Below are 24854 nucleotides of genomic sequence, written 5' to 3'. Positions count from 1 at the left end.
AAGCAATACAAATGTGAAATCATATTTTAACTCTTATAAAAATGTATAATTTAACCTAAGACCCCTTAAAAAATTCTAACTTCACCCCTGCTTAAACAAGACATTTATGAATTAGTTAAATCAATATATATATGGCCAATAATGCCTTTGTGTTGTTGATTGAGGCAAATATCTTAGATTGTTAAGTGTTCATGTTCACGATATGTGGATCTCTAGTCCCAACATGTGTGTATGCCCATGGATGGATATTGCTCAATTCTTTCTGATTTTCCATCCATTATGCTTTGTATTAGTTTAATTATATGTTATGGTTACTCATATATTTATTTGTGTTTGTACTATAATTATGATCGTTAATGAAAATTTTTTTCCAAAAAAATTAATTTTCATAAATCATAAAACGGACATAAAAGATATCTTAGTCATAATAAATACTAATAAAAATTGATTTTAGAAGTTGATTACACAAATGAGACTCCCCCTCCACCAATTTTGTGGCAAAAGTTTTGTGATCTCCAAGCCAAGGTTACTACACAAATGCCATCAGGAACAATTGCCCTTCTACCATCACAACACGTTGATGATCACTCATCTCATCAATCTATGTTTGAGTTACTGACGCGACTGGTTGATAGTTTTCATGATTTTACCCTTCAATCTTCAAGATCATATGTATGATTTTATCTTAATTTCAACTAAAAGTTTTATTTTTATTTTGGCTTTATGTTTTAGTATTTGAACCTCAGTACTTCGATTTTAATTTTTGTAAGGTGGACTTTATGTATTTGTGCTCATTTCATTATTTTATTTACATTATGACTTTTGGGGACTTTTGATATTTATGTTCTGAATATTTTCTGACATTTTCTTTTCTTTTCATTCCCTTTTATTCAAAATATAAGTGTCGCAGAAAGTAACAGTTTTCATGACACCTTTGTCACTATAGTTACCTTTGATAAGAAAAACAAAAGGTTTTGTTTGAAAATTTTGGTGACATTTTTAAAATGTCACAAATAAACATAAATATGTTAGTTTCTCTCCATTTTTTGTGGCGCTTAGGGACGTAACGAAAGTCATAAATAGACATAGTATATTCCTATTGTAATTAATTCGAATTTGACATAGTGAATTATCTTCTCTTCTGCCCGTGGTTTTTTTCCTAAAAAGGTTTCCACGTAAAATCTGTGTGTTTTTATTTTATTTTATTTTATTTTCACAAATTGGTATCCCAGCTTCCGGGTAGTTCATCTCGATCAAGGTAATGGTGTCTTTGAAGTATGAAATTTTGCTGTTGGATCGCAACACCAGATTTGCGTTGTGGCAGATTAAGATGCAAATAGTTCTTGCGTAGATAGATCTGGAGGATGCCCTGCTAGGGATAGATAAGATGCCTTCGATATTAACAGATGAAGAGAAGAAGCGTAAGGATCGAAAGGCGTTAACACAATTACATCTGCATTTGTCCAATGAAATTTTACAGGATGTGATGAAGGAGAAGACTGCCATTGCATTATGGAAGAAGCTGGAACAAATATGTATGTCGAAAACTCTAACAAGCAAGTTGCATATAAAGCAGCGTCTTTATGCTCATCGTTTTGAGGAAGGTGAGTCTGTACACGAATACTTAACAGTGTTTAAAGAAATTCTCTCAAACTTGGTGGCTATGGAGGTTCGGTATGATAAGGAAGATCTAGGGTTGATTCTACTTTGTTCGTTGCCCTCGTCTTACTCAACCTTTAGAGACACTATTTTATATAGCCGTGAGTCTCTCACAATTAATGAGGTTTATGATTCTTTGACCTTGTATGTTAAGATGAAGCATCTTATGGTTAAACCCGACTCTTAGGGAGAAGGTCTCATTGTTCGTGAGAGACAAGATTGGAATGCTGATGATGATCGTGGAAGGACACAAGAACGAAATCCTCGCGATAAATCTAAGGGTAGATCGAAGTCTTCAAATAGAGGCAAAACTTGTAACTTCTGCAAGAAGAAAGAGCACATTAAATCTGAGTGCTATAAGCTACAGAACAAGATTAAAAGAGAAGCTACGAATCAAAAGGGAAAACAACCAGAAAATTCCGGTGAAGCTGATGTTATAGAAGACTACAGAAACGGTGAACTTCTAGTCACTTCTGTCAACAATTCTAAAGTGAACAAGGAGTGGATACTTGATTCAGGCTGCACCTTCCACATAAGTCCCAATCGGGATTGGTTTACAACTTACGAAACAATGTCTAAAGGTGTTGTTTTGATGAGAACTAATGCTTCATGTAAAATCGTAAGTGTTGGAACAATTAAAGTTAAGATGTTTGATGAAGTTGTCAGAACACTTAGTGACGTACGACATGTTCCAGAATTGAAGAGAAATTTAATTTAGTTGAGTATTCTTGATTCAAAAGGGTACAGATAGACAGCTGAAAGTGGAGTTTTAAAGATTTCCAAAGGTTCCCTTGTTGTGATGAAAGGGCAGAGAAAAACTACCAAGTTATATGTTTTGCAGGCTTCTGTCAACAATTCTAAAGTAAACGAGGAGTGGATACTTTATTCAAGCTGCACCTTCCACATGAGTCCCAATCGGGATTGGTTTACAACTTACGAAACAATGTCTAAAGGTGTTGTTTTGATGAGAAATAATGCTTCATGTAAAATCGTAGGTGTTGGAACAATTAAAGTTAAGATGTTTGATGGAGTTGTCAGAACACTTAATGACTTACGACATGTTCTAGAATTGAAGAGAAATTTACTTTAGTTGAGTACTCTTGATTCAAAAGGGTACAGATACACAGCTGAAAGTGGAGTTTTAAAGATTTCCAAAGGTTCCCTTATTGTGATGAAAAGGCAGAGAAAAACTACCAAGTTATATGTTTTGCAGGGTTCTACTGTTATTGGTGATGTAGCTGTCGCTTCCTCTTTCTTATCTGATGATGATATTACTAAACTTTGGCATATGCGTCTAGGGCATATGAGTGATAATGGAATGGAAGAATTGAGTAAAAGAGGACTTCTTGATGGGCAAGGAATTTGCAAACTGAATTTCTGTGAACACTGTGTTTTTGGGAAGCAAAAGAGAGTTTGATTCACCAGAGGAATCCATAACACGAAGGGAACATTGGAGTATATTCATTCTGATCTGTGGAGGCCATCCAGAGTGCCTTCGAGAGGTGGAGTTAATTATATGCTAACCTTTATTGATGATTTTTCCAGAAAAGTTTGGCGTTCTTCTTGAAGCAGAAAAGCAATGTGTTTTTTACATTAAAGTCTTGGAAAAGTATGATTGAAAAACAGACGGGAAAACAAATAAAATACCTCCGCATAGACAATGGTTTAGAGTTCTGTTCTGATAAGTTTAATAGATTGTGCAAGTCAGAAGGGATGTGAGACACTTGACAGTTCGTCATACTCCACAGCAAAACGATATTGCAGAACGAATGAACAGAATGATCATGGAGAAGGTTCGATGTATGTTGTCAAATGCCAACTTACAGAAGTCATTTTGGGCAGAAGCAGCCTCTACTTTATGTTTTTTGATCAACCGATCTTCATTCGTTGGCATTGAAAAAAATACTCCACAAGAGGTATGGTCTGGTAATCCGGCTAATTACTCTGACTTAAAGATCTTTGGGTGTCTTGCGTATGCTCACGTTGATAATGGAAAATTGGAACCGAGATCTATTAAATGTGTTTTTTTTTTGTTATAAAGCTGGTGTAAAAGGGTATAAGTTATGGTGTCCTGAAAATAGAAAAATTGTGATTAGCATAGATGTCGTTTTTGATGAAAATGCTATACTACCTAACTTATCTCTTAAAGGCTCTTCCAATAAAGAAAATCAAAAGCAGGTGGAGCATCAGATTAATACAGAGTCGACTCCTCAAGCTAGTACAAAAATTGATAATAGAGTTGCTTCTTCACCACAATACTCTATTACCAAAAACAGAACTAGAAGAGAAATTAAACCTCCAAAGAAGTATGCCAAGGCTGATCGAGTTGTTTATGCTTTAAATGTGGCTGAAGATATAGATACAAACTGAGAGCCATCTAATTATTCTGAGACAGTTAGCTGTGAAGAATCAGAAAAGTGGATGTTTGCTATGCAAGAAGAGATGGAATCACTACACAAAAACAGAACATGGGAACTTGTGAAACTTCCTAAAAGTAAAAAGGTTGTTCGTTGTAAATGGGTGTTTAAAAAGAAAGAAGGGACTCCAGGAGTTGAAGAACCCAGATATAAAGCAAGGCTTGTTGCAAAGGGTTACAGTCAAATTCCAGGAGTGGACTTCACAGATGTGTTCTCCCCAGTTGTGAAGCATAGTTCGATTCGATTTTTGCTTGGTATTGTGGTCATGCATGATTTGGATCTTAAGCAGTTAGATGTAAAAACTGTATTTTTGCATGGAGAACTTGAAGAGGACATTTACATGCAATAACCAGAGGGTTTTACAATCTCAGAAAAAGAGGACTATGTTTGCTTGCTGAAAAAGTCCCTTTACGGTTTGAAACAGTCACCAAGACAGTGGTACAAGAGGTTTGACTCCTTTGTGACTTCTCATAATTTCAAAAGAAGTAGTTTTGGTAGTTGTGTTTACTTTAAGAAAAACAATGATGGTTCTTTCGTGTATCTACTTCTTTATGTTGATGAATGTTGATAGCAGCAAAAGATAAAGGAGAGATAAGAAAGGTCAAAGCCCAACTAAGTGAATAATTTGAGATGAAAGATTTAGGACCAGCAAAGAAGATACTTGGAATGGAGATTCTCAGAGATAGAAAAGCAAGTAAATTGTACCTAAGTCAGAAAGGGTACATTGAGAAAGCTCTTTGCAGGTTCAATATGCAGAGTGCTAAGCCTGTTAGTACTCTTTTAGCATCCCATTTCAAACTTTCATCGGCTTTGTCTCCACAATCAGATGATGAGATTGAGTACGTGTCACATGTTCCATACTTCAGTGCAGTGGGATCTCTCATGTATGCTATGGTTTGTTCAAGTCCAAATTTATCATATGCAGTCAGTGCAGTTAGCAGATACATGGCAAATCCCTGCAAAAAAATGGAAAATAGTTCAGTGGATTTTAAGATACTTACCAGGTACTATTGATGTTTGCTTACAGTTTGGAAGAACTAGAGATGGAGTCATTGGGTATGTTGATGCTGATTTGCTGGAGACCTTGATAGAAAAATATCTCTCACAAATTATGTCTTTACAACCAGAGGTTGTGCAATTAGTTGGAAAGCCACTTTGCAAACTACAATCTCTTTGTCTACCACTGAAGCTGAGTACATGGTGATGGCTGAGGCTTGTAAAGAAGCTGTTTGGTTGAAGGGACTCTTTAATGAACTCAATAAAGACCTTCAAATCAGTACAATATTTTATAACAGTCAGAGTGCAATCTTCCTTACAAAAGATCAAATGTTTCATGAGAGAACAAAACACATTGATGTTCAGTATCATTTTATTAGTGATATTATTGCTCATGGTGATATTGTTGTGAGCAAAATTAGTATTCATGAAAATCCTACTGATATGATGACTAAGTCACTTCCTATAACCAAGTTTGAGCATTGTTTAAATTTGGTTGGTGTTCATTATTAAAGTTAAATCCTTAAGGGGTTTTGTGGAAGAGGTAGAGAACTTGTTCGTTGAAAGTTCGCGATGAAGAACTTGTTCATTAAGAATTCGTGTCAAAGTGGAGACTGTTAGAATTAAATGACTCGAATCTTTATTTAAATAAAATACAGTGGTAAAATAAAATAAAAGTAAAATCCATATAGAATTACACTTCTTTTATTTTATTTTAGAATAAGGTTTTTTACACCTTATTAAACTCCATCTATTTTATATTGGTTAGAATAAGGTGTTTTAGTCTTACTAGAATATGGCTTTACAAGCCTATAAATAGATCTATTCCTCTTGTAATTAATTCGAATTCGACATAGTGAATTTTCTTCTCCTCTACCAGTGGTTTTTTTCTCGAAAGGGTTTCCACGTAAAATTTGTGTGTTATTTATTTTATTTTATTTTATTTTCACAGTTATCGTATCCAATATTGGTTATTATGGCACATTTCAACTTCAACAAGCATCGATCCTTCAAATCCCTTTTGTTTGTTAAGAGGATCGAACACCCTCCGTTACGAAACAGGCAATTCGATAACATCATCGATTTCTCTTTGTCGCAGTACCAATGCCTAGTGATTGATTCGTTGCTCACAACGATGGCGAACTGGTTCTTGTATGTCTTGAACAACTATTGCACTAGATCGATTGCAACCATGCTTGCACTACATCCAATTCCGGAGAGACTGAAGGACTTAATGTTGTCCCTCATCTTGTACCTGTTTATAATCTGGGATGTTAACGATGGTGCATGTGAAAACAACGAGATATTGATGACGAGTATGTCGATTTCGAATGGGGAAACTCCTGTTTTCTCGAATAGATTATCGAGAGTGCTAAACATGATTTCATCCATCTAAGCATGTGCATCGTTTTTTGAAGGAAATTCTTCTCTACCATCAACAACATTCCTTGGACCATAAGTTTCTTTACCAAGACTAGAACTAACAATTAATGGTCTTTAAAAGAAACCAGTATTGGTCCAGTCCAAGTTTCTTGTTCCTCATCACAACTCTCATAAAGGCACCAGTGTCGAGCTTTTTGTCATCGGCAGCCTTGAAACACTCGTAACCCAACATATAGCAATGTTGATTTCTCTTCTGAAAAAACATGTTAAAAAAGTAGGAAATGAAGCTACAAAGGAATAGGAGACATATTTTCATTAAAATCTCCATTGAAAAGCTTAGAGAATGCGATGGGGATAGGATGTTTGTATATGAGATCAAGATCTGTCTATTTATAGTCTTCAATTGGGTTATTCGGATGGAAAAACTTGTACCCGATAGGTTGCAAACTGACCCGATCCTATAGGGTTGGGATTTTTTATTTTTGAAATCGGGTTTGGAGATGGATTTAATTTTTTTTAATTAATAAAGTCCGGTTTAAGAAAACCTACCCGCTCCAAGAAAATTACCAATTTTTTAATTAATCAAGTCCTTTTTATATATATACAATATTAATTTAAAATATATAATAAAATTTATATTAATATTTGCGCTAATATAATTGTACTTAAAAATAATTAATAGTATTATTAAAAAATAATAAAATTATTATTCTATTATGATAAAATGTAAAAAAAAAATTAAAATTGTGGCATATTACATCAGGTCGGATTTGAGTGTAGCTTTAATTTTTCAAGTCGAATTCGAGACAGAAAAATTAATATCTAATTTCAGGCTAAGCTGGAATTGGATTATGTTGAGGTAAAAATGCTAATTGAATTTTAGCTTGATTGGTATTGATATTATTGCTAGTACAGAAGGACGTAGGTTCGAGTGTGCTGAAACATATTATCATCCTATTTAACGGTTGGGAAGGAGCTATGAGTAGTTCTAAATATTGTATCAAAAAGAACAGATATAATAATAACATATAATGAGATTAATATTAAAAAAATATAAAAAAATTATATATGCATTAAAAGTGTATAGTTTTATGAACATCATTAAAAAAAAGTAATACTAAATATAACTTTTGTTAACATCTTATTAAGAAATATTGTTGAACATCAATTAATTGGGAATGCTATTATATTTATATTATTATTTATTTATTTTATTAATTTCATGTCACAAATAAATAAGATATTAATTTAATTAAAATATCAAATAATGAAACCTTTAAAACAAAAGTCATAAATGTTATATATATATAAATAATTTAATGAAGATCTTCATAAAAGGAATAGTATAAACATGTCTTCATATGTTCTAATTTTAGAGGTTGGAAATAGAAAATTTGCTGTGCAAAAAGCTTTATATCCATCCACAATAATTTATCATGCTAATTATGATAATTATGTTATACTTTTCGATCCCATATTTGATGTCAAATAGCTTATGATTTAAAATTGGGAAATCCTTACAGGACGGTCTCTAAGTCATAAAAGATGTTAAAAAAAAATTTACACCATAAATTTCTTTGTAGTATGCATCACAAGTTTTTAAAATTGTAGTTAAATGATAATTTTATTTAATAAATAATTATGCATAAAGAAAAATTAAAAATATTTTTCATAGAAAAATCTTTAATTCTTCAACGTTAGCTTTCGAGCTAGTAGCGGTTCTGCAACATTCCTTTTTTAATTTTGCTCTGTTTTTAATTTAAATACACGGGTTTTATTCGCAATTTTGTGGTTTTTGTTTTATCTAATTTGTTTTTTTTGAAAGTAGATGTTTTATTTTTACTTTTAATTTTTAATCATGTTTTGGCGTATATACGAGATTTGTCTATATAAGGATATCGTCAGATCTATTAAGAATCATTTTCGAAAAATTTTATCATGATAGATCATAATGATGATGATAGATTCGAGATGATGATAATGATAGACAATTTGTGACTTGCCTTTTGTGCATCACAAAAGTAGTTGGTGTCTTGAGGCTTTTGACAATTTTTTCTTAGTTGAGCAGTATTAATCATCATGTTGATTTGATGATGACGATGTTAGGATGCAAATTTCAAAGATTTGATTAAGTTGATGCATTTCTAGTCTGTTTCTAAATTGTTTGAGTATTGCAGTTACTATCAATTTGTTATTTTTGTTTTAAATTATTGAACAGGCATGACATTTTGTATTTTTATAATGATTTATTTACTGTTTATACTATATCTCATGTTTTTGTATTATTATTATTCATGATTATTATTAATAATATTTTTTTAAAATAATTTTATTTAGATAAAATAAATATGGGCATATAGGGTACATATGTCAAATGTACTTCTTAGTCGTTTAGGATAATTGTGTTGTGTTTTCTAATATCCAAAATCAGTAATATTGATTCATCAATATGAATTGATCTAGTTGATAAAGTTTTTAGTTGATAATAGAGAAAGATCTATTCGATTATAAATTGGATAAATTACATTTAAGGTTAGTAAAGTATTAGTAAATTTATGTCTCGATCACAAAATTATAAAATAGTCCTTTAACTATTTGCAAGTTTTCATTTAAGTCACTAAATTGTTAAAATTGCTACTTTATGTCTTTCTATGTTTGCATTGCCTGCAACAATTGGAAGCTCTTCTTCTTCTTATCTTCTACAATTTAGTTTTCTTTTTCATAAAACAACTTTGAACATCACAAATCTACAAACCAAAATCCAAACAGTTTTATTCTTTGATCTCCGACACTAATTGATAGATCGACTTGGATATAAGGCATGTTCTTGTACTCGTCAATGGGTATTGATTCACCATACCGATCGTCAAATCGGTATTTGAAGCTTGCTCTTAAAACAAAACCCTTAGAAGCCCCATGACTTATAAAAACTTTTAAACAGTTCAGTAACTTCAATGAAAACTTTCAAAAGTTCAAAGACCATTATCTAACGTTTTGAAGTTGAATAACTAATACGTAAATTTATTAATAATTTAACCACTTGACTATAGTTTATCTCTATAAATTTCCGACAATTTCAATTGGTATAAATGATAAAAAATCAATATAATTAAAAAAATTGGTGGTAAGAGAGTAAAGATATTGTTGATTCATCTAAGTTTAAACGTCTATTCAATATTTAAGAGAAATTGAATAAAATATAAGACTAAAAATAAATAAATCTCATCAAACTCATGAGCAATAAAAGAACCGCAAGCTTAGAGATGGGTTCAATCAATTTAATAAATTGATTGATTTTGTCATTCTTTGATTTTAAACACATGTAAACAGTGTTTGCAGTACTATCAACGTTGACAAATCCCAGCCAATTTTTCTTATCTGTTTGAAAGTGTTATTATTATTTTTTTTTAAATTATAAATATTTTTATCCGTTTTACGATATTAGTTTAGTTTTATTTGGATCAAAGGTGGTATTTAAGTAAAATTCTTTCAACAATGTTAACTTTAGGTGTAAACTCTCAAACTCGGCCTAGACATTATAGCCGAATCTTGAAGATTATATTAGCCACCGGAAGGATTAACTAAAAATGTTCGGTGTAAAAATCGCTATTTTGATCAAATTTTCCAAAAACTTAGCACAGTTGCTTTAGGTTTAATAAAATCACCAGTTTGAGCAGTACAGAGGAATTCAGCCAAAGTAATCCATAATTCGGCAAGAAGAAAAAAAGAAGAAGAAGAGAACACAAAGGGGTGGCACAAGGGTGGAGAGAAAATAAGGGAAGAAAAATGGAGAAAAGAAAGGAAAATTAAGAGAAAATAGAATGGATGGGGATGACAATAGGGGAAAAGAAGAGAAAAAAAATGAAAGTGTTTGAGTCAGATTAAAATCTGACAATTTGTTAGGGGTGGACGACACATGATTTAAAAGAAAAAGAATTTGTAAGTGAAGAGAATCAACCTCATATCTTAAAGATAATTTCATTAACTCTTAATCACCAAGGCTGGATACTCAATTTTACTATAATTTTAGAATTTTATAAATTAGAAATTCGGGATGTGACACCAGAATTCTTACTTAATTCAATTCCTGAGAACGTTATTGTGGGGTCCCCTACAAAAATATATAAAAAATATTACTTTTAATTTTTAAAAAAATTTATATAATTGATGCAATTAATCTACAAAATATTTGAACATGGCCTTATGAAAAATATGTTTTTGCAAAATTTAAAAAAGGTGTAAGTTTTAGAAAAAAAGTGATTAAATGTGTTATATATCTATTTAAACATTTTAAGAAAATTTAAAATAATATTTTATTTTACTTTCAAAATTATTATTTTATACCGATAAGTTTAGGTGCAATGGAAAGGCACATTGTACTACCAAGAGGAGATATAGGTTCAAACCTTGGAGAAAAAATTATTGAGAGTAGCAGTCATAAATCTTGAACATGAGTTGTAAAAGCAGACATGAAGAAAATTAAAAATAAACTTTTATTTTATTTTTATTTAATAAATTATTCTCATCATATTCACATCATATAGCATAAAATGTAAATTAATTTAAAAAGTCAAAATAATTTTACTTTAATATTAAAATTAATGACTTTTATGGATAAAATAATAGGATAGGAGCTTAATTAAGTACAAAAATTAGTTTAAGGGCTTTTTAATATATTAGTAATGTATTTAACAAAATCCTCTATTATAGAGTTTTGATCAAATTAATTCCTCTACTATTAAGATGGGTCAATTTAGTCATTCTACTATTAAAAAGAATCAAAATGAGGTCAAATTTTAAAGGAGTTAACATTTATTGTTTTAAAAATATAAAATTTACTTTTTAAGAGAGTTAGTATTTTGAATTTTTTAATGGTTCCATAAATTGGGTGAGCTCTGCTCTACTCGATTGAGTATTTCGGATATTTTGAACCGTCCATTATAATTCGGTTCCATTCTCAGTTTTTCATGCTACTTTTGAATTTTGGGTTTTTTGACTTATTTTTAAAAAATGAGTTTTGTTTTATGATATTTAAACATTAATTGATAAAATTCCAAAGTCCTTTTATGAGTATTTCTAAAAAGTAATAATTTTTGAAGCAAATAAAAAAATCAATAACTCTTATATAGAAATTATAAATTATTCTCGCTATTTTAAATATAAAATATTTTTTACATCATAAAAATAATTTAATTGTATACTGAATAGAATTTGGTTTGGTTTACTTATCACAATTTTTAACTTATTTTTCATAAACTGTTCAAAAACCTTGATTTGGGTTGTTTTATTGTATCTCTGATTGTCTTGCTCAACCCTATCGCAAATGAAATCTTTGTTTGTAGTTAAACTAAAAAAAAAAATTGTATGTCCTTTAAATAGTAAATGTTAATTAATTTTGCTACAATTTGATTTTATTTAATTCTTTTAATAATATGAAGTTAAATTAATTTATTTAATAATAAAATCGAATCCTTTATCCACCATAAAAAAAAAGTACAAAAAGTGTCAAAACTTAACATGAATTTATAAGCACCAGAGATAACTTTCATATTTGCCATGGACAACCAATTGCAACTCACTAGCTTCTATAATTTCAAACAAAATAATAATTAAAAAAAGGGTATAATTAAAAAAGTAAATTGTCAATAAAACCTTCCCTAGTCAAGCCTGACAAAGTTCAAGCACTCATCATTAATCCAGCTATACTTCTCAGTGAAAGGATTGACCAGGTTTTTTCTAGGGTACTCATCAATGCAATCTTCCCAAACCCTAGTATCATCTAAATCATCCTTCATTACTTCCCACACACAGTTGTTGCACATGAATCCAGCTCCAAGGCTCACCATGAAAATCTTGTCACCTTTCTTCAACCTCTTCTTAGCTTCCATGTAACTCAAAACATACCATAAACCACCTGCTGATGTGTTCCCAAATCTGTATAGTGCCATTCTAGTCGGCTCTAAGTCATATTCACTAAGTCCCAAACTCTTCCCGAGCCCATCAATCACTGCCCGTCCACCTGGATGGAGACAAAAATGGTCAACCCCAGACTTGAGATTTAAATTGAAACTTAAATTTTGGCCTTTGGTTGGTTTTTTCCCGAGAGTTGATATTGCATATCGAAGCAGTTCCCAAACTGGTAATATTTTGGGCAATAGGAGCTTGAGATTCCCTGTAAAAGCTTTAGCAGCAGCTTTTGTTAAGTTTTTTGTAAGGAGGAAGCCCTGGTAGCCTTGTGGATCTTCAACCTGTATGCAACATCCGTATGCTTCGTCATCGTATCCGATATTGGTTCTTACGGCACACTTTAACTTCAACAAGCATCGATCCCTCAAATCCCTTTTGTTTGTTAAGAGGATCGAACTCCCACCGTTACGGAACAGGCAATTCGATAACATCATCGATTTCTCTTTGCCGCAGTACCAATGCCTAGCGATTGATTCGGTGCTCACAACGATGGCGAACTGGTTCTTGTATGTCTTGAACAACTGTTGCACCAGATCGATTGCAAGCATGCTTGCACTACATCCCATTCCGGAGAGACTAAAGGACTTAATGTCGTGCCTCATCTTGTACCTGTTTATAATCCGGGATGTTAGCGACGGTGCCGGTGAAAACAACGAGACATCGACGACGAGTATGTCGATTTCCGACGGGGAAACTCCTGTTTTCTCGAACAGACTGTCGAGAGTACTGAACATGATCTCATCCATCTCGGCATGTGCATCGTTTTCCGAAGGAAATTCTTCTCTACCATTAATAACATTCCTTGGACCATAAGTTTCTTCACCAAGACCAGAACTAACAATGGTTTTTAAAAGAAACCTGTATTGGTCCAGACCAAGTTTCTTGTTCCTCATCACAACTCTCACACAGGCATCAGTGTCGAGCTTTCTATCATCGGCAGCCTTGAAACACTCGTAACCCAACATATAGCAATGTTGATTTCTCTTCTGAAAAAAGATGTTAACAAAGTAGGAAATGAAGCTACAAAGGAGTAGGAGACATATTTTCACTAAAAACTCCATTGAAAAGCTTAGAGAATGCGATGGGGATACAAGATCAAGATCTGTGAAACTTTGCTTCAGAGACATTTAGAGAAATATACTAGTTGGGTTACTCTTGGTGGATTTGATATCTGTCTATTTATAGTCTTCAATTAGGTTATCCGGAAGGAAAAACCTGGACCCGACAGGTTCCAGACTGATCCGATCCCATGGGGATGGGATTTTTTTTTTTCAAATATCTCTTATTTTTTACACTCTCTCAAGAATTTTTATAAGACAAGTATTCATTATATTGATACTTTCAAGTGGATGGTATTCTTAATTGGTAATAACTTTTCCTTTTTCATTTCAAAATTTTTTATTAATCTCTAAAAGAAAAAAAATTATAAAATATTTCTTGTAATAGATTAAGATTTTTTGTAAGATTTATTTTTATTGAATATTTGCTATATTGATTTTATATGACATCGTGATTAGATAATAATTTTTATAGATTAATTAATAAATCTTTGAATAAAGTAAAAATATTGTTAAACATTAATTTATATAATTTTTATAAATTTTAAATTTTAAAAATATTGACCGACAATTCATCAATTAATTGAAATAATGATTGCTCACCAAATTCACGTGACACAGTCATTTCCTCTTTAGATTTTAAAACTTTTCTTCGGCTACTTTTTACTATTCTCCATGGAAAAAGATATCATTTCTCTGTTGTTAATTATATTTATTAATTAAATTGTATTTTAATTATATTTTAAATATTTAAAAATTAGTTTTTTAACTCACATGCATTGCATGTAAAGGATATCATTGTAAAGTCTTAAATAATCAACATAATAATTAAAATGTTAAAAATATGATTAATATTAGAAATATTGAATAACATAAAGATTTTATACAACTTATAAATTTTTGAATCACTTCATATGAAAATAACTCATTTTTATTACAAAAAATAAAAATACTATCATTTCAAAGATCAAAAGATATTATATATTCAAAAAATTAAATAGTTATAAATTTAAATAAAATTCTGAAATATGATAATGATACTTGCAAAATATAATAATTTAATTGATTTTCTTATATATAAGATTCATTAATAAATTTTGAACTAACTAAAATAATTAGTAATAAATAATAATGTGTAAAATTACTTAATTATAAAATTAAATAATTTCATAATAAATAAAAAATATAGACAATTTTGTAGCCATTAATTTAATTATACCTATAATTATAATATATCATAATTATCATACTAAAACAAATTAATATAGTTTATTGACTCTATTCAGCAAAATTTCATATTTTAACCAGTTATGTAAAATGGTAATTTTATATGTTATTTTAAAAAACATAACATGAAACTATATATTGTGATATAACATAACTTTAATAGAAAATATATATAAAAAACTAAAAGGAAATATTTAGTTAATATTTAATGGTAATAAAATAATCAATTAAATAATTATACTTAAAGATTTTAATGTTAATGGTAATAAAAATGATTAATATTTAACTGTAATAAATAAATGGTGAGTATTTGTTACACTAGTAATATATTTTTTAATTCTATAAGTAATTTTAAAAATTAACATGTATCTTTTTTAAAATATTTTTTATATTTTACTATACTACTACTACGACACTATTGTCAACCCTTTAATCTTATTTATGGAGTCTAAAAACTCCACTAATAATGTTTTCCCGTAAACAAATAGGATTAACAAATTAATTTTAGAAATTATCAAGGGCATACCTACTGTTCATTATTTGCATAGGTGTCCTCATTAATTTTTCAGTCTAGTTTAATCATATTAAAGCTGAGGTGGTATTCATGTAAAACTCTTCCAATAATGATGACTCCAAAATTTAAACCCATTCAATTAGCGGTATTTAATAAAATAAAATAATTTATACAAAAATGCCTAATATGATAATTTACAACCGACAACATTAGAGAATTAAAAACCAATACAAATCATAACAATGAATAATACATAGGTAAAGATAACAAAAAAATACTACTACCAAACCATTAACATGTTTGATTTCTCCACACCAGCTTTCCATATTCTTCACTTCATGAAATACAATAAAAATTCATTCCATAATAGGTTTTTTTTGGTAAAAAAAAATTACAGCTCAATTATCAACCAGTAATAAAACTCATCTCATAGTTCTTGTCAATCAACCGCAACCTTATTTCTCTGTCTCTTCTAAGCTTGACTATTCTGTGTAACGACGTAAAAAATTTTAGCTTAGTTTGGTCGCTAATTGTGGCGATCTATTGAAAACTTGAAATCTTAAATTTTGATTTTTAAAATAAAGAGAGTCGCCACCGATCCTTTTTTCTAGGTGTGATCGGACACCTATTAGATCTCAATTAAAATAAATAAAAGACTGAGTTTAGGTTTACTTTAAAGTCCAGAGAAAAATTAGGGTTGAGAGTTGGTTCTGTGAGGAAGGTATTAGCACCCTCGCGACGCCCAAAGATTGGTATCTCATAAACACGAGTTGTCTTGATTCTCAAAAATACGAGTTCAATATTAAAATTTGGCCATGATCCGATAAAAAGACGCGAAGTTTGAAATTTTGATTGTTAAGAGAAGGACATACCGTTTTAACACGAGTCGATTGATGTTCATCCAACATAGCGATGAAATCAGCGACTTTGTGCTAAACCGACATGTTGCCTTATGTATTTAAATTAATTAGAAAAAGATTCCAAAAGTAAGAATTTAAAAAAATAAATAAATGATATGAATAATGACATTATGAATAAAAATATCAACATGGGATACTAGAACATTGAATAACAATAACAATGACATTTGCGAAAGAAATAAAGACAAATCATGAATAAATACTATGTGTAGTAATGTTAAATATGTATATGTATATACATAGTACAGATGAACATTATACGATATGTATTAGGAAAAAAACATGTATTTATACTCTAATAATCATAATAAAGGATGTATGTACACCAAATAGTACATAATATTGAAATAATATAATAAGTGGCAATAGTGAAAATAATAAGTATAATAATGAATAATATGATATCTGAAAATAATATTAATATAAAAGTATATATACATACGTATAATAAAATATGTGTACTAATATATAATAAAATATAATATATACATAGTATATAAAAGAAAATATGTATGTGGAAATGTATAAGAAATATATATATAACTAGTAATATTAAAGATATATACATAACATATATAGAACATTATACAATACGTGACGTTCCTTAGAAATGATAATAAAACTATCTTGTACATTACACCAATACATACACACATACATAAATATATATATAAATAATAGTATTAGAAACATACCTTATAATATTAGATATATATATATATATATAATAGTATAAAAGAAGAATATGACTAATGATATTTAAATATATATAATAATATATATAAAATATAATATTAAGAACTTATATACATCACGTATGTAAAAAATGCATATAATATTACAACATTTACATGATATATACATATTAGAAATAAATAACAACTAATAATAATAACATTAGAAATATAATGAAGTATAAAAGCGAATATAATATAATAGTAATATTAAAATAAAGTAATTAAAATAGTACTATATATAAATGTACGAATATATACATATATAATATACATATATTAATATTAATAATGATGCTAAAACTAGAAATAATAATCATTAGTAGTAATAATACTTTGAAAATAATTAATATATTAATAAAAATACTAGTAATAATATTAATAATATGTAAAAAAATGAAAATAAGCGAAAAGGACTAAATCGACCTAAGAACGAAATTTGGCGTAATTTAAAAAGAAATAAAGAAATAAAGGACCAAAACGAACACGCGTGAAAACAATGGGGACCAAAAGCGCAATATTCTCTATTACCCAAAGCAGCAGTAAGACAGAGAGACTAGATTGATGAGCGGGCAAAATTCAGGGCCAAATTAAAATATTAAAACACGATTGCAAAATCGGGAGAAAGCGGAGGGCTGAAAGTGCAATTAGCCCTCAGCTTAAAAAGCACGGATCTGCCTACAGTGCGGGTCGGTCGACCCGACCAGCGTCCAAAACGACGTCGTTTCGTTTATAAGCAGGGGACCAAAGCGGTGCGTTTGGTCCCTATAAAAGCCAAAAATTTTGTAAAAATTATTTGAGAAAGGAAAGGAAAAAAAAGAGAAGAGGAGAGAAAAGAAAGGGAAGAGGGAGAGGGAGCTCGGTGGGACTCGGCCAGGTCCGGTCACGGACGGCCACGAGCTTCAGGGTCTGGGCCGGCCACCGTACACAGTGGTAGGAAAATCAAAAGGTTATTTTTTTTTTTGCTGTTTATTTTAATATTGTGTTATATTTTAATATGTAAGAATTATAAAATGAGCTTAAAAACGAAATGAAAATGCAAATAAAAAAAACCTTTAGGCTTTGTTAGTTTCTGATTCTTCGGTCTTTTATCTACTTGCTTCACTGTTATTTTTGTATCTAAACATTGATGATGTTATTATTATTGCTCTGGATGGGAAATGATTCTCTTTTCTTGTGTTTTCAAAATGCCAAAATCCCAGCCCTTACATTGTTGTTCGATGGCTATTTATAGCCTATATTTCTTACATACTTTATTATCATTTTGCTATTCTATGCTTCGCTTTTATACATTGTTTTTGCGGTATGGGGCATGATGGCCAAGGTCAGGCGTGCTAGTGGGGTTCGTCGCGGTCGAGGCGGCATGGGCGTGGTGGGTGAGTGGGGTTGGCGCAAGTGGGCAAGTGGGGGCTAGGGTTAGGTTCGGTGGGCCATTCGGGTTTGAATGGTGTTATGGGTTTAGGTTAGTGGGGTTATTGGGTTTACGTGTATTGGGTTTTGGGTTTAAGGGTTTGGGGTTATTGAATGGGTTTAGTTAGGTTTAATGGGCTTAGGGTCTAGTTGTTGGGGTTACCTAAGTCCTATTGTAATGTATTTGGGCTGAGTCTCATAAACGGCCCAAAATTGGCCTATCTTGTTGCCCTCTTTGCTCATTGTCGGTAACAGGAATAGAGCAAAGACATAAAAAAGGCCAATTTTGCTCGTCTTGCCGAGTCTTGACTTCATCGGTGCTCTTCTTGTTCAAATAGTTTCATTCTAGTCCATCTCATCTTGTAGCTTTGGTTCAATCCACCGCATTTTCTGATATATGTCTTGTAACTTTAAGGATATGAAATTTGCGACTTCAATCTGCTCTTTTATCACTTGATTGAGGCGAGATTCGTGATCTTCTCTTCTGTAACTCTAGCGAGGCAAGATCTGATATCCTCGATCAGCTCTACTGCAACTTCAAGGAGACCGGACCTGCAACTTTGACCTACTTCACCGCACTTCAGGGTATCCAAATCTCAGCAGGTGAACAGAGGTTCAACACATTCCTCGCAATATGGGTTGATTTTTGAAACATAGAAATTAAAAACAGAAATTAAAAGGCTCAACTCACCTCTCGCAACATGAGTTAATAATTTGAAAAGTAGATTTTGAGAAATGAAAGTTAAAGGCTCAACTCACCTCTCGCAACATGAGTTAATAATTTGAAAAGTAGATTTTGAGAAACGAAAATTAAAGGCTCAACTCACCTCTCGCAACATGAGTTAATAATTTGAAAAGTAGATTTTGAGAAGCGAAAATTAAAGGCTCAACTCACCTCTCGCAATATGAGTTGATCTTTGAAAAGTAGATTTTGAAAAGCGAAAATTAAAGGCTCAACTCAACTCTCGCTAATATGAGTTGATCTTTGAAAAATTAAAAAAGAAATTGAAAATAGAAATTAAAAGACTCAACTCACCTTTCGCAATATGAATTAACTTTTGAAAATATAATTTGAAAATACCTTAGCGTGCCGCAAGGCTCAACTCACTTCTCGCAATATGAGTTGATTTTAGATTTAATAGGAATTGAAATTACCTCGGCGTCGAGGTTCAACTCACTTCTCGCGATATGAGTTGATTTTGAAAATAAATTGAAATTACCTCAACGTGTCTTGAGGCTCAACTCACCTCTCGCAATATGAGCTGATTTTCTTGGAAAACATGAATTTAAGAAGCGAATTGAAAATACCTCGGCGTGCTCGAGGCTCAACTCATTCTCATAATATGAGTTGATTTTTGAGACATAAATTGAAATTACCTCAACGTGTCTTGAGGCTCAACTCACTTCTTGAAATATGAGCTGATTTTCTTGGAAAACATGAATTTAAAAAGCAGAAATTGAAAATACCTCAGCGTGCCCTGAGGCTCAACTCACTTCTCGCAATATGAGTTGATTTTTAAACATAAATTGAAATTACCTCAACGTGTCTTGAGGCTCAACTCACCTCTCTTAATATGAGCTGATTTTCTTGGAAAACATGAATTTAAAAGCAGAATTGAAAATACCTCAACAGTGCCACGAGGCTCAACTCATTTCTCGCAATATGAGTTGATTTTTGAGACATAAATTGAAATTACCTCAACGTGTCTTGAGGCTCAACTCATCTCTCGCTAATATGAGCTGATTTTCTTGGAAAACATGAACTAAAAGCGAAATTGAAAATACCTCGGCGTGCCACGAGGCTCAACTCACTTCGCAATATGAGTTGATTTTTGGAAAAAACAAAATTGGAGGATGAAATTGAACATTAAAAATATCAAAACTGTCATTTGGTAGAATTCAAGTGTCTTTTCATTTGATTCAATGTGACTCTCACTCCGATTTCTTGCTCTCTCTTTGGAGTACTGTATATACCATGCATGATGTTATCATGTTATGCACATGTTTGTCTTAAATGCCTTTATGCCTATATGATTATGCAGCTCTTTAAGTATGTTCGTCGTATGTCTTTTCCGTCTCTATTCTTGTGATGGTCTGCATTCATTACTTCGGTTCTTTACTTCCTCTTTACGCCATGTACATGTCTTCAAGCTTCACGAGTAATCGACGTTCCTCAGATGTCACTCTTTTGTCCCCGATTGAACTTTGTTCCTACTTTGAGACTCTTGCGCTTATTAAATTTTCATTCAGGTAATGCTTAACCTTTCTTTTGTTTAGGGCATATCATTTCACCATTTATCATGTAAATAAACACCTAATGATATGCATGAAAATGGTCAGGTAGGGACAAAAATGATATCTCATATTCCTTTATTTCAAATGTGGCAAACAAAGAAAGTTAACTAATGATAGTACAAATGTGCAAAGAAGAGATTGTATTCAATGGATACAAATGCTTTAGATATTTGACACATGAACTCTTCACGTTCCTCAATCAAGAATCTTTTAGAGTCTGGCTCATTGCGTAGAAGATTTCGAGCTTTCAGAGATGCTTCAAATACTGTAGTCTCACTGTTTGTCGTACAGTTTAGAACGCCTTGCTTTGTAAACCGAATATTTGTTCCATTAGAACGCCCTCTTGGATTTTCATTCTAATCTTTTATGTTTAACCAAAGCGCCCTTTTCGGGTTTTCGCTCTGATCCCTTCCTCCTTTTTTTTTTTTTTTTTAGATGCCCTTTCGAGTTTTCATCTCAAGCATAATATTTCTTCACTTGCATCCGAAGTTCTTGGATTCGACAACTCTTTCCCATCCATCTCGGTAAGGATCAAAGCTCCTCCCGAGAATGCCTTTTTCTGACGTCACGGTCCTTCCCGTTTGGTGCCCATTTCCTCGCAGATCTTTTTGTATTGGGAGAATTTTTCTCAGCACGAGTTCTCCTTCGTGGAATTCTCTTGGTCGTACCTTCTTGTCATGGGCTGCGATCATTCTCTTTTGGTACATTTGCCCGTGACAAATTGCCTTTAGACGTTTTTCTTCAATGAGGTTCAACTGATCATATCTAGATCAAATCCATTCTGCTTCTTCTAACTCTGATTCCATCAATACTCGCAGAGGGGAGATCTCAACCTCGATGGGTAGCACAGCTTCCATTCCATAGACTAGAGAGAAAGGAGTTGCTCCCGTAGATGTTCGCACAGATGTGCGATATGCAAACAAAGCAAATGGAAGTTTCTCGTGCCAATCTTTATATGTCTCAGTCATTTTCCCAATGATCCTCTTGATGTTCTTGTTAGCTGCCTCAACAGCCCCGTTCATCTTTGGGCGATAGGGCGAGGAATTATGATGCTTTATTTTGAATTGCTCGCACATTTCTTTCATCATCTTATTGTTCAGATTCGTGGCATTATCTGAAATGATTCTTTCAGGCAAACCATACCGGCAAATGATTTCCTTTTTCAAAAACTTGCAAACTGCAGTCTTCATCACATTGGCAAACGAAGCAGCTTCTATCTATTTTGTGAAGTAATCGATAACCACAAAAATGAATCGATGTCCATTTGATGCTTTTGGAGAAATTGGCCTATAACATCCATGCCCCACATAGAAAAAGGCCACGGAGAAGTCATGGCGTGAAGGGCGAATGGGCTACATGAATTTTATCGCCATAGATTTGACATTTGTGGCATTTTCCGCAAAACTAATACGATCGCTTTCCATCGTCAACCAAGAGTAACCGAGTCTCATAATCTTTACGCCATACTGAAACCATTGGCATGTGTCCCATGATTCCTTCATGGACATCTTCAAGTATCTTTCCGCTTCGACATCATCCACGCATCTCAAAAGTATTTGATCCTTTCCCTTTATATAGGATATCCCCATCAAGAACGAATCCTGCGCCATTCTTCTGATTGTTCTTTTGTCGTTCTCATTTGCTTGTTCGGGATAGCTTTGATTCTTGATATATTCTAAGATATCGTAGAACCATGGTCGTCCGTCTGCCTCTTTCTCAATGCTACAACAAAGGTGCGGGGACCTCGTATATGCTCATTTTGAGGGGCATTATTTCTGCTTCTTTACTTGCTTTGAACATTGAAGCCAAAGTGGCCAAGGCATCCGCTAGTTGGTTCTCTTCTCGTGGGAAGTAATGAAAAGTTATTTCTTTGAATTCCTTGATTAATCCAGCCACTAAATTGATGTACTTAATCAATTTTGAGTCCTCACTTCCCACTCTCCACGAATTTGGTAAATCACTAGAAATTTGAGTCTCCATACACCTCCAAGATCTCGATGTTTCGTTCGATAGTGCACGAAGCCCCATGATCAGCCTCATATTCTGCGATATTATTGGTACGAAGAAGTTCGATCTTGCGGTGAAAGGATAATGATTCCGTCTGGTGATACCAGGATTACTCCAATTCCATGCCCTAACGCATTCGACGCACCATCAAAGCACATCTTCCATGACCTCTCTTTTGATAACTCGGATTCTATTTCTGAGATGCACATTAAGTCTTCGTCTGGGAAATCGAATCTTAAAGGCTCATATTCTTCTGTTGTTCGAGTTGCTAGAAAATCAGCTATTGCGCTTCCTTTTATCGACTTCTAACTTACATAGGCAATGTCATATTCTGAAAGGAGAATCTGCCATCGCGCCATTCTTCCTGATAGTGCCGGCGATTCCATCATGTATTTTATCGGGTCCAGCTTTGAAATCAACCATATCGTATGGTACAACATGTATTGTCTAAGTCTCCGAGCTACCCAAACCAAGGCACAACAATATTTCTTAATGGACGAATACTTTGCCTCATAATCAGTGAACTTTTTGCTGAGGTAGTAGATCGCTTTTTCTTTCTTTCCTGACTCGTCGTGTTGCCCCAGTATGCAACCCATTGAACTTTCGAACACAGTCAAATACAATATCAAAGGTCTTCCAGGGGTTGGCGGTACTAGTAGTGGAGGACTAGACAAATATTGTTTTATCTTATCAAAGGCCACCGGCATTCCTCGCTCCATTCTCACGGGTTATGTTTTGAAGAAGTCGAAAGATTGGGTCGCATTGGTTGGTAAGTTGAGCGATAAATCGGGCAATGTAGTTTAATCTCCTAAAATCCTCTAACTTCATTTTGCGTGCTGAGGAGGTGGTAATTTTGGATGGCTTTTATTTTATCCGGATCAACCTCAATACCTCTTTTCTCGACAATGAAGCCTAGCAACTTTTCCGAGGTAGCCCCGAATGTACATTTGGCTGGATTAAGCTTTAGCTGAAACTTTCTCAGCCTCTCGAACAACTTCTTGAGGTTCACCACATGCTCTTCTTCCCCTCGGGATTTAGCAATCATGTCGTCGACGTAGACCTCTATTTCTTTGTGCATCATGTCATGGAATAACGTTACCATAGCCCTCTGATATGTTGCCCCAGCATTCTTTAACCCGAATGGCATCACCTTGTAGCAGAACGTTCCCCACATTGTTATGAAGGTAGTTTTCTCCATATCCTCAGGGGCCATTTTGATCTGATTATACCCCGAGAATCCGTCCATGAAAGAAAACAATGAATGTTTTGCTGTGTTGTCCACCAACGTGTCAATATGTGGCAAGGGAAAATTATCTTTTGGGCTTGCTCGATTCAGGTCGCGGTAATCTACGCACATTCGTACTTTTCCATCTTTCTTTGGTACCGGGACTATGTTAGCCACCCATTATGGATATTTGGAGGATTGTAGGAAGCCAGCGTCAAACTACTTTTTGACTTCCTCTTTTATCTTCAACAGCATTTCGGGTCTCATCCGTCTTAATTTTTGCTGGATGGGCTTGCATTCTGGCTTTAATGGGAGCTTATGGACCACTAAATCTTCATCTAGCCCTGGCATGTCCTGGTATGACCATGCGAAAACATCTTTGTATTCATGAGTAAAGTGATCAAACTATGCCTGGTACTCTCTGAAATAGAAGTCCCAATCTTCACTTCTTGTTTCCTCTCTTCAGTGCCCAAATTTATTGTTTCCACAGATTCTTCATGAGGCAGAATCTGTTTATCCTCTTGCTCCACCATTCTTAACAATTCAGGAGACGAGACATAATCTTCAGCATTTTCTTCGGCTTCAAATTCTCCTAAGCAAACAGCCTTCTCAAAATCGATTTCAACATTCGTAACGGGCTTATTCATGTCGTCAATATCTGAGCACCTGAAAGTTGAAATGGAAAAGGAAACTATAGGGGGACATCCAAGTATTGGAAACAACAAACAAAATGTTATGTCATGGTAATGAGGCAAATGTAAAGATAGGCTATGAAATGAGAAAATGATCATGAAATTAGTGATAACGCGAAAAATCGTGACAAAATGCATCTTCATCGATATTCATTTAAATGATAAAGAGCGAATGAAAGCTCTTACAAAAGAATTCTATTATATCTAAGGACACAATAGAAGGTTAATGTTTAGCATTACTCTGAAGACTTATAAACTACAAGAAGCTCCTCAAGAGTCCAATTGTTCAACATAAAACCGGGAGGGCAAAGGCGTATCCTCGAGACATCTTTACTTGCACCAGCTTCTTT

General features: G+C 32.8%; 1 protein-coding gene and 1 pseudogene across 1 annotated transcript; both read right to left on the bottom strand.

Moving 5' to 3' along the window:
- Positions 1–6002: 6002 nt before the first annotated feature.
- LOC108488187 (3-ketoacyl-CoA synthase 19-like) lies at positions 6003–6720 on the bottom strand (annotated as a pseudogene).
- Positions 6721–11902: 5182 nt separating this feature from the next.
- LOC108488686 (3-ketoacyl-CoA synthase 19) lies at positions 11903–13603 on the bottom strand. Its single transcript, XM_017792976.2, has one exon. It carries the CDS (start codon positions 13547–13549, stop codon positions 12113–12115), a length of 1437 nt encoding a protein of 478 aa, XP_017648465.1. The 5' UTR covers positions 13550–13603; the 3' UTR covers positions 11903–12112.
- Positions 13604–24854: the final 11251 nt, after the last annotated feature.

The sequence above is a fragment of the Gossypium arboreum genome, chromosome 10, assembly GCF_025698485.1.
Source record: "Gossypium arboreum isolate Shixiya-1 chromosome 10, ASM2569848v2, whole genome shotgun sequence".
In the NCBI taxonomy this organism is placed as follows: Eukaryota; Viridiplantae; Streptophyta; class Magnoliopsida; order Malvales; family Malvaceae; genus Gossypium; species Gossypium arboreum.
The sequence above is the reverse complement of the archived record's forward strand: the minus strand, read 5'-3'. Positions and strand labels throughout refer to the sequence as shown.

Excerpts from the sequence above, each read along its gene's own strand:
- LOC108488686 (XM_017792976.2), bottom strand. The coding sequence starts at position 13,549 with ATGTCTCTGAAGCAAAGTTTCACAGATCTTGATCTTGTATCCCCATCG.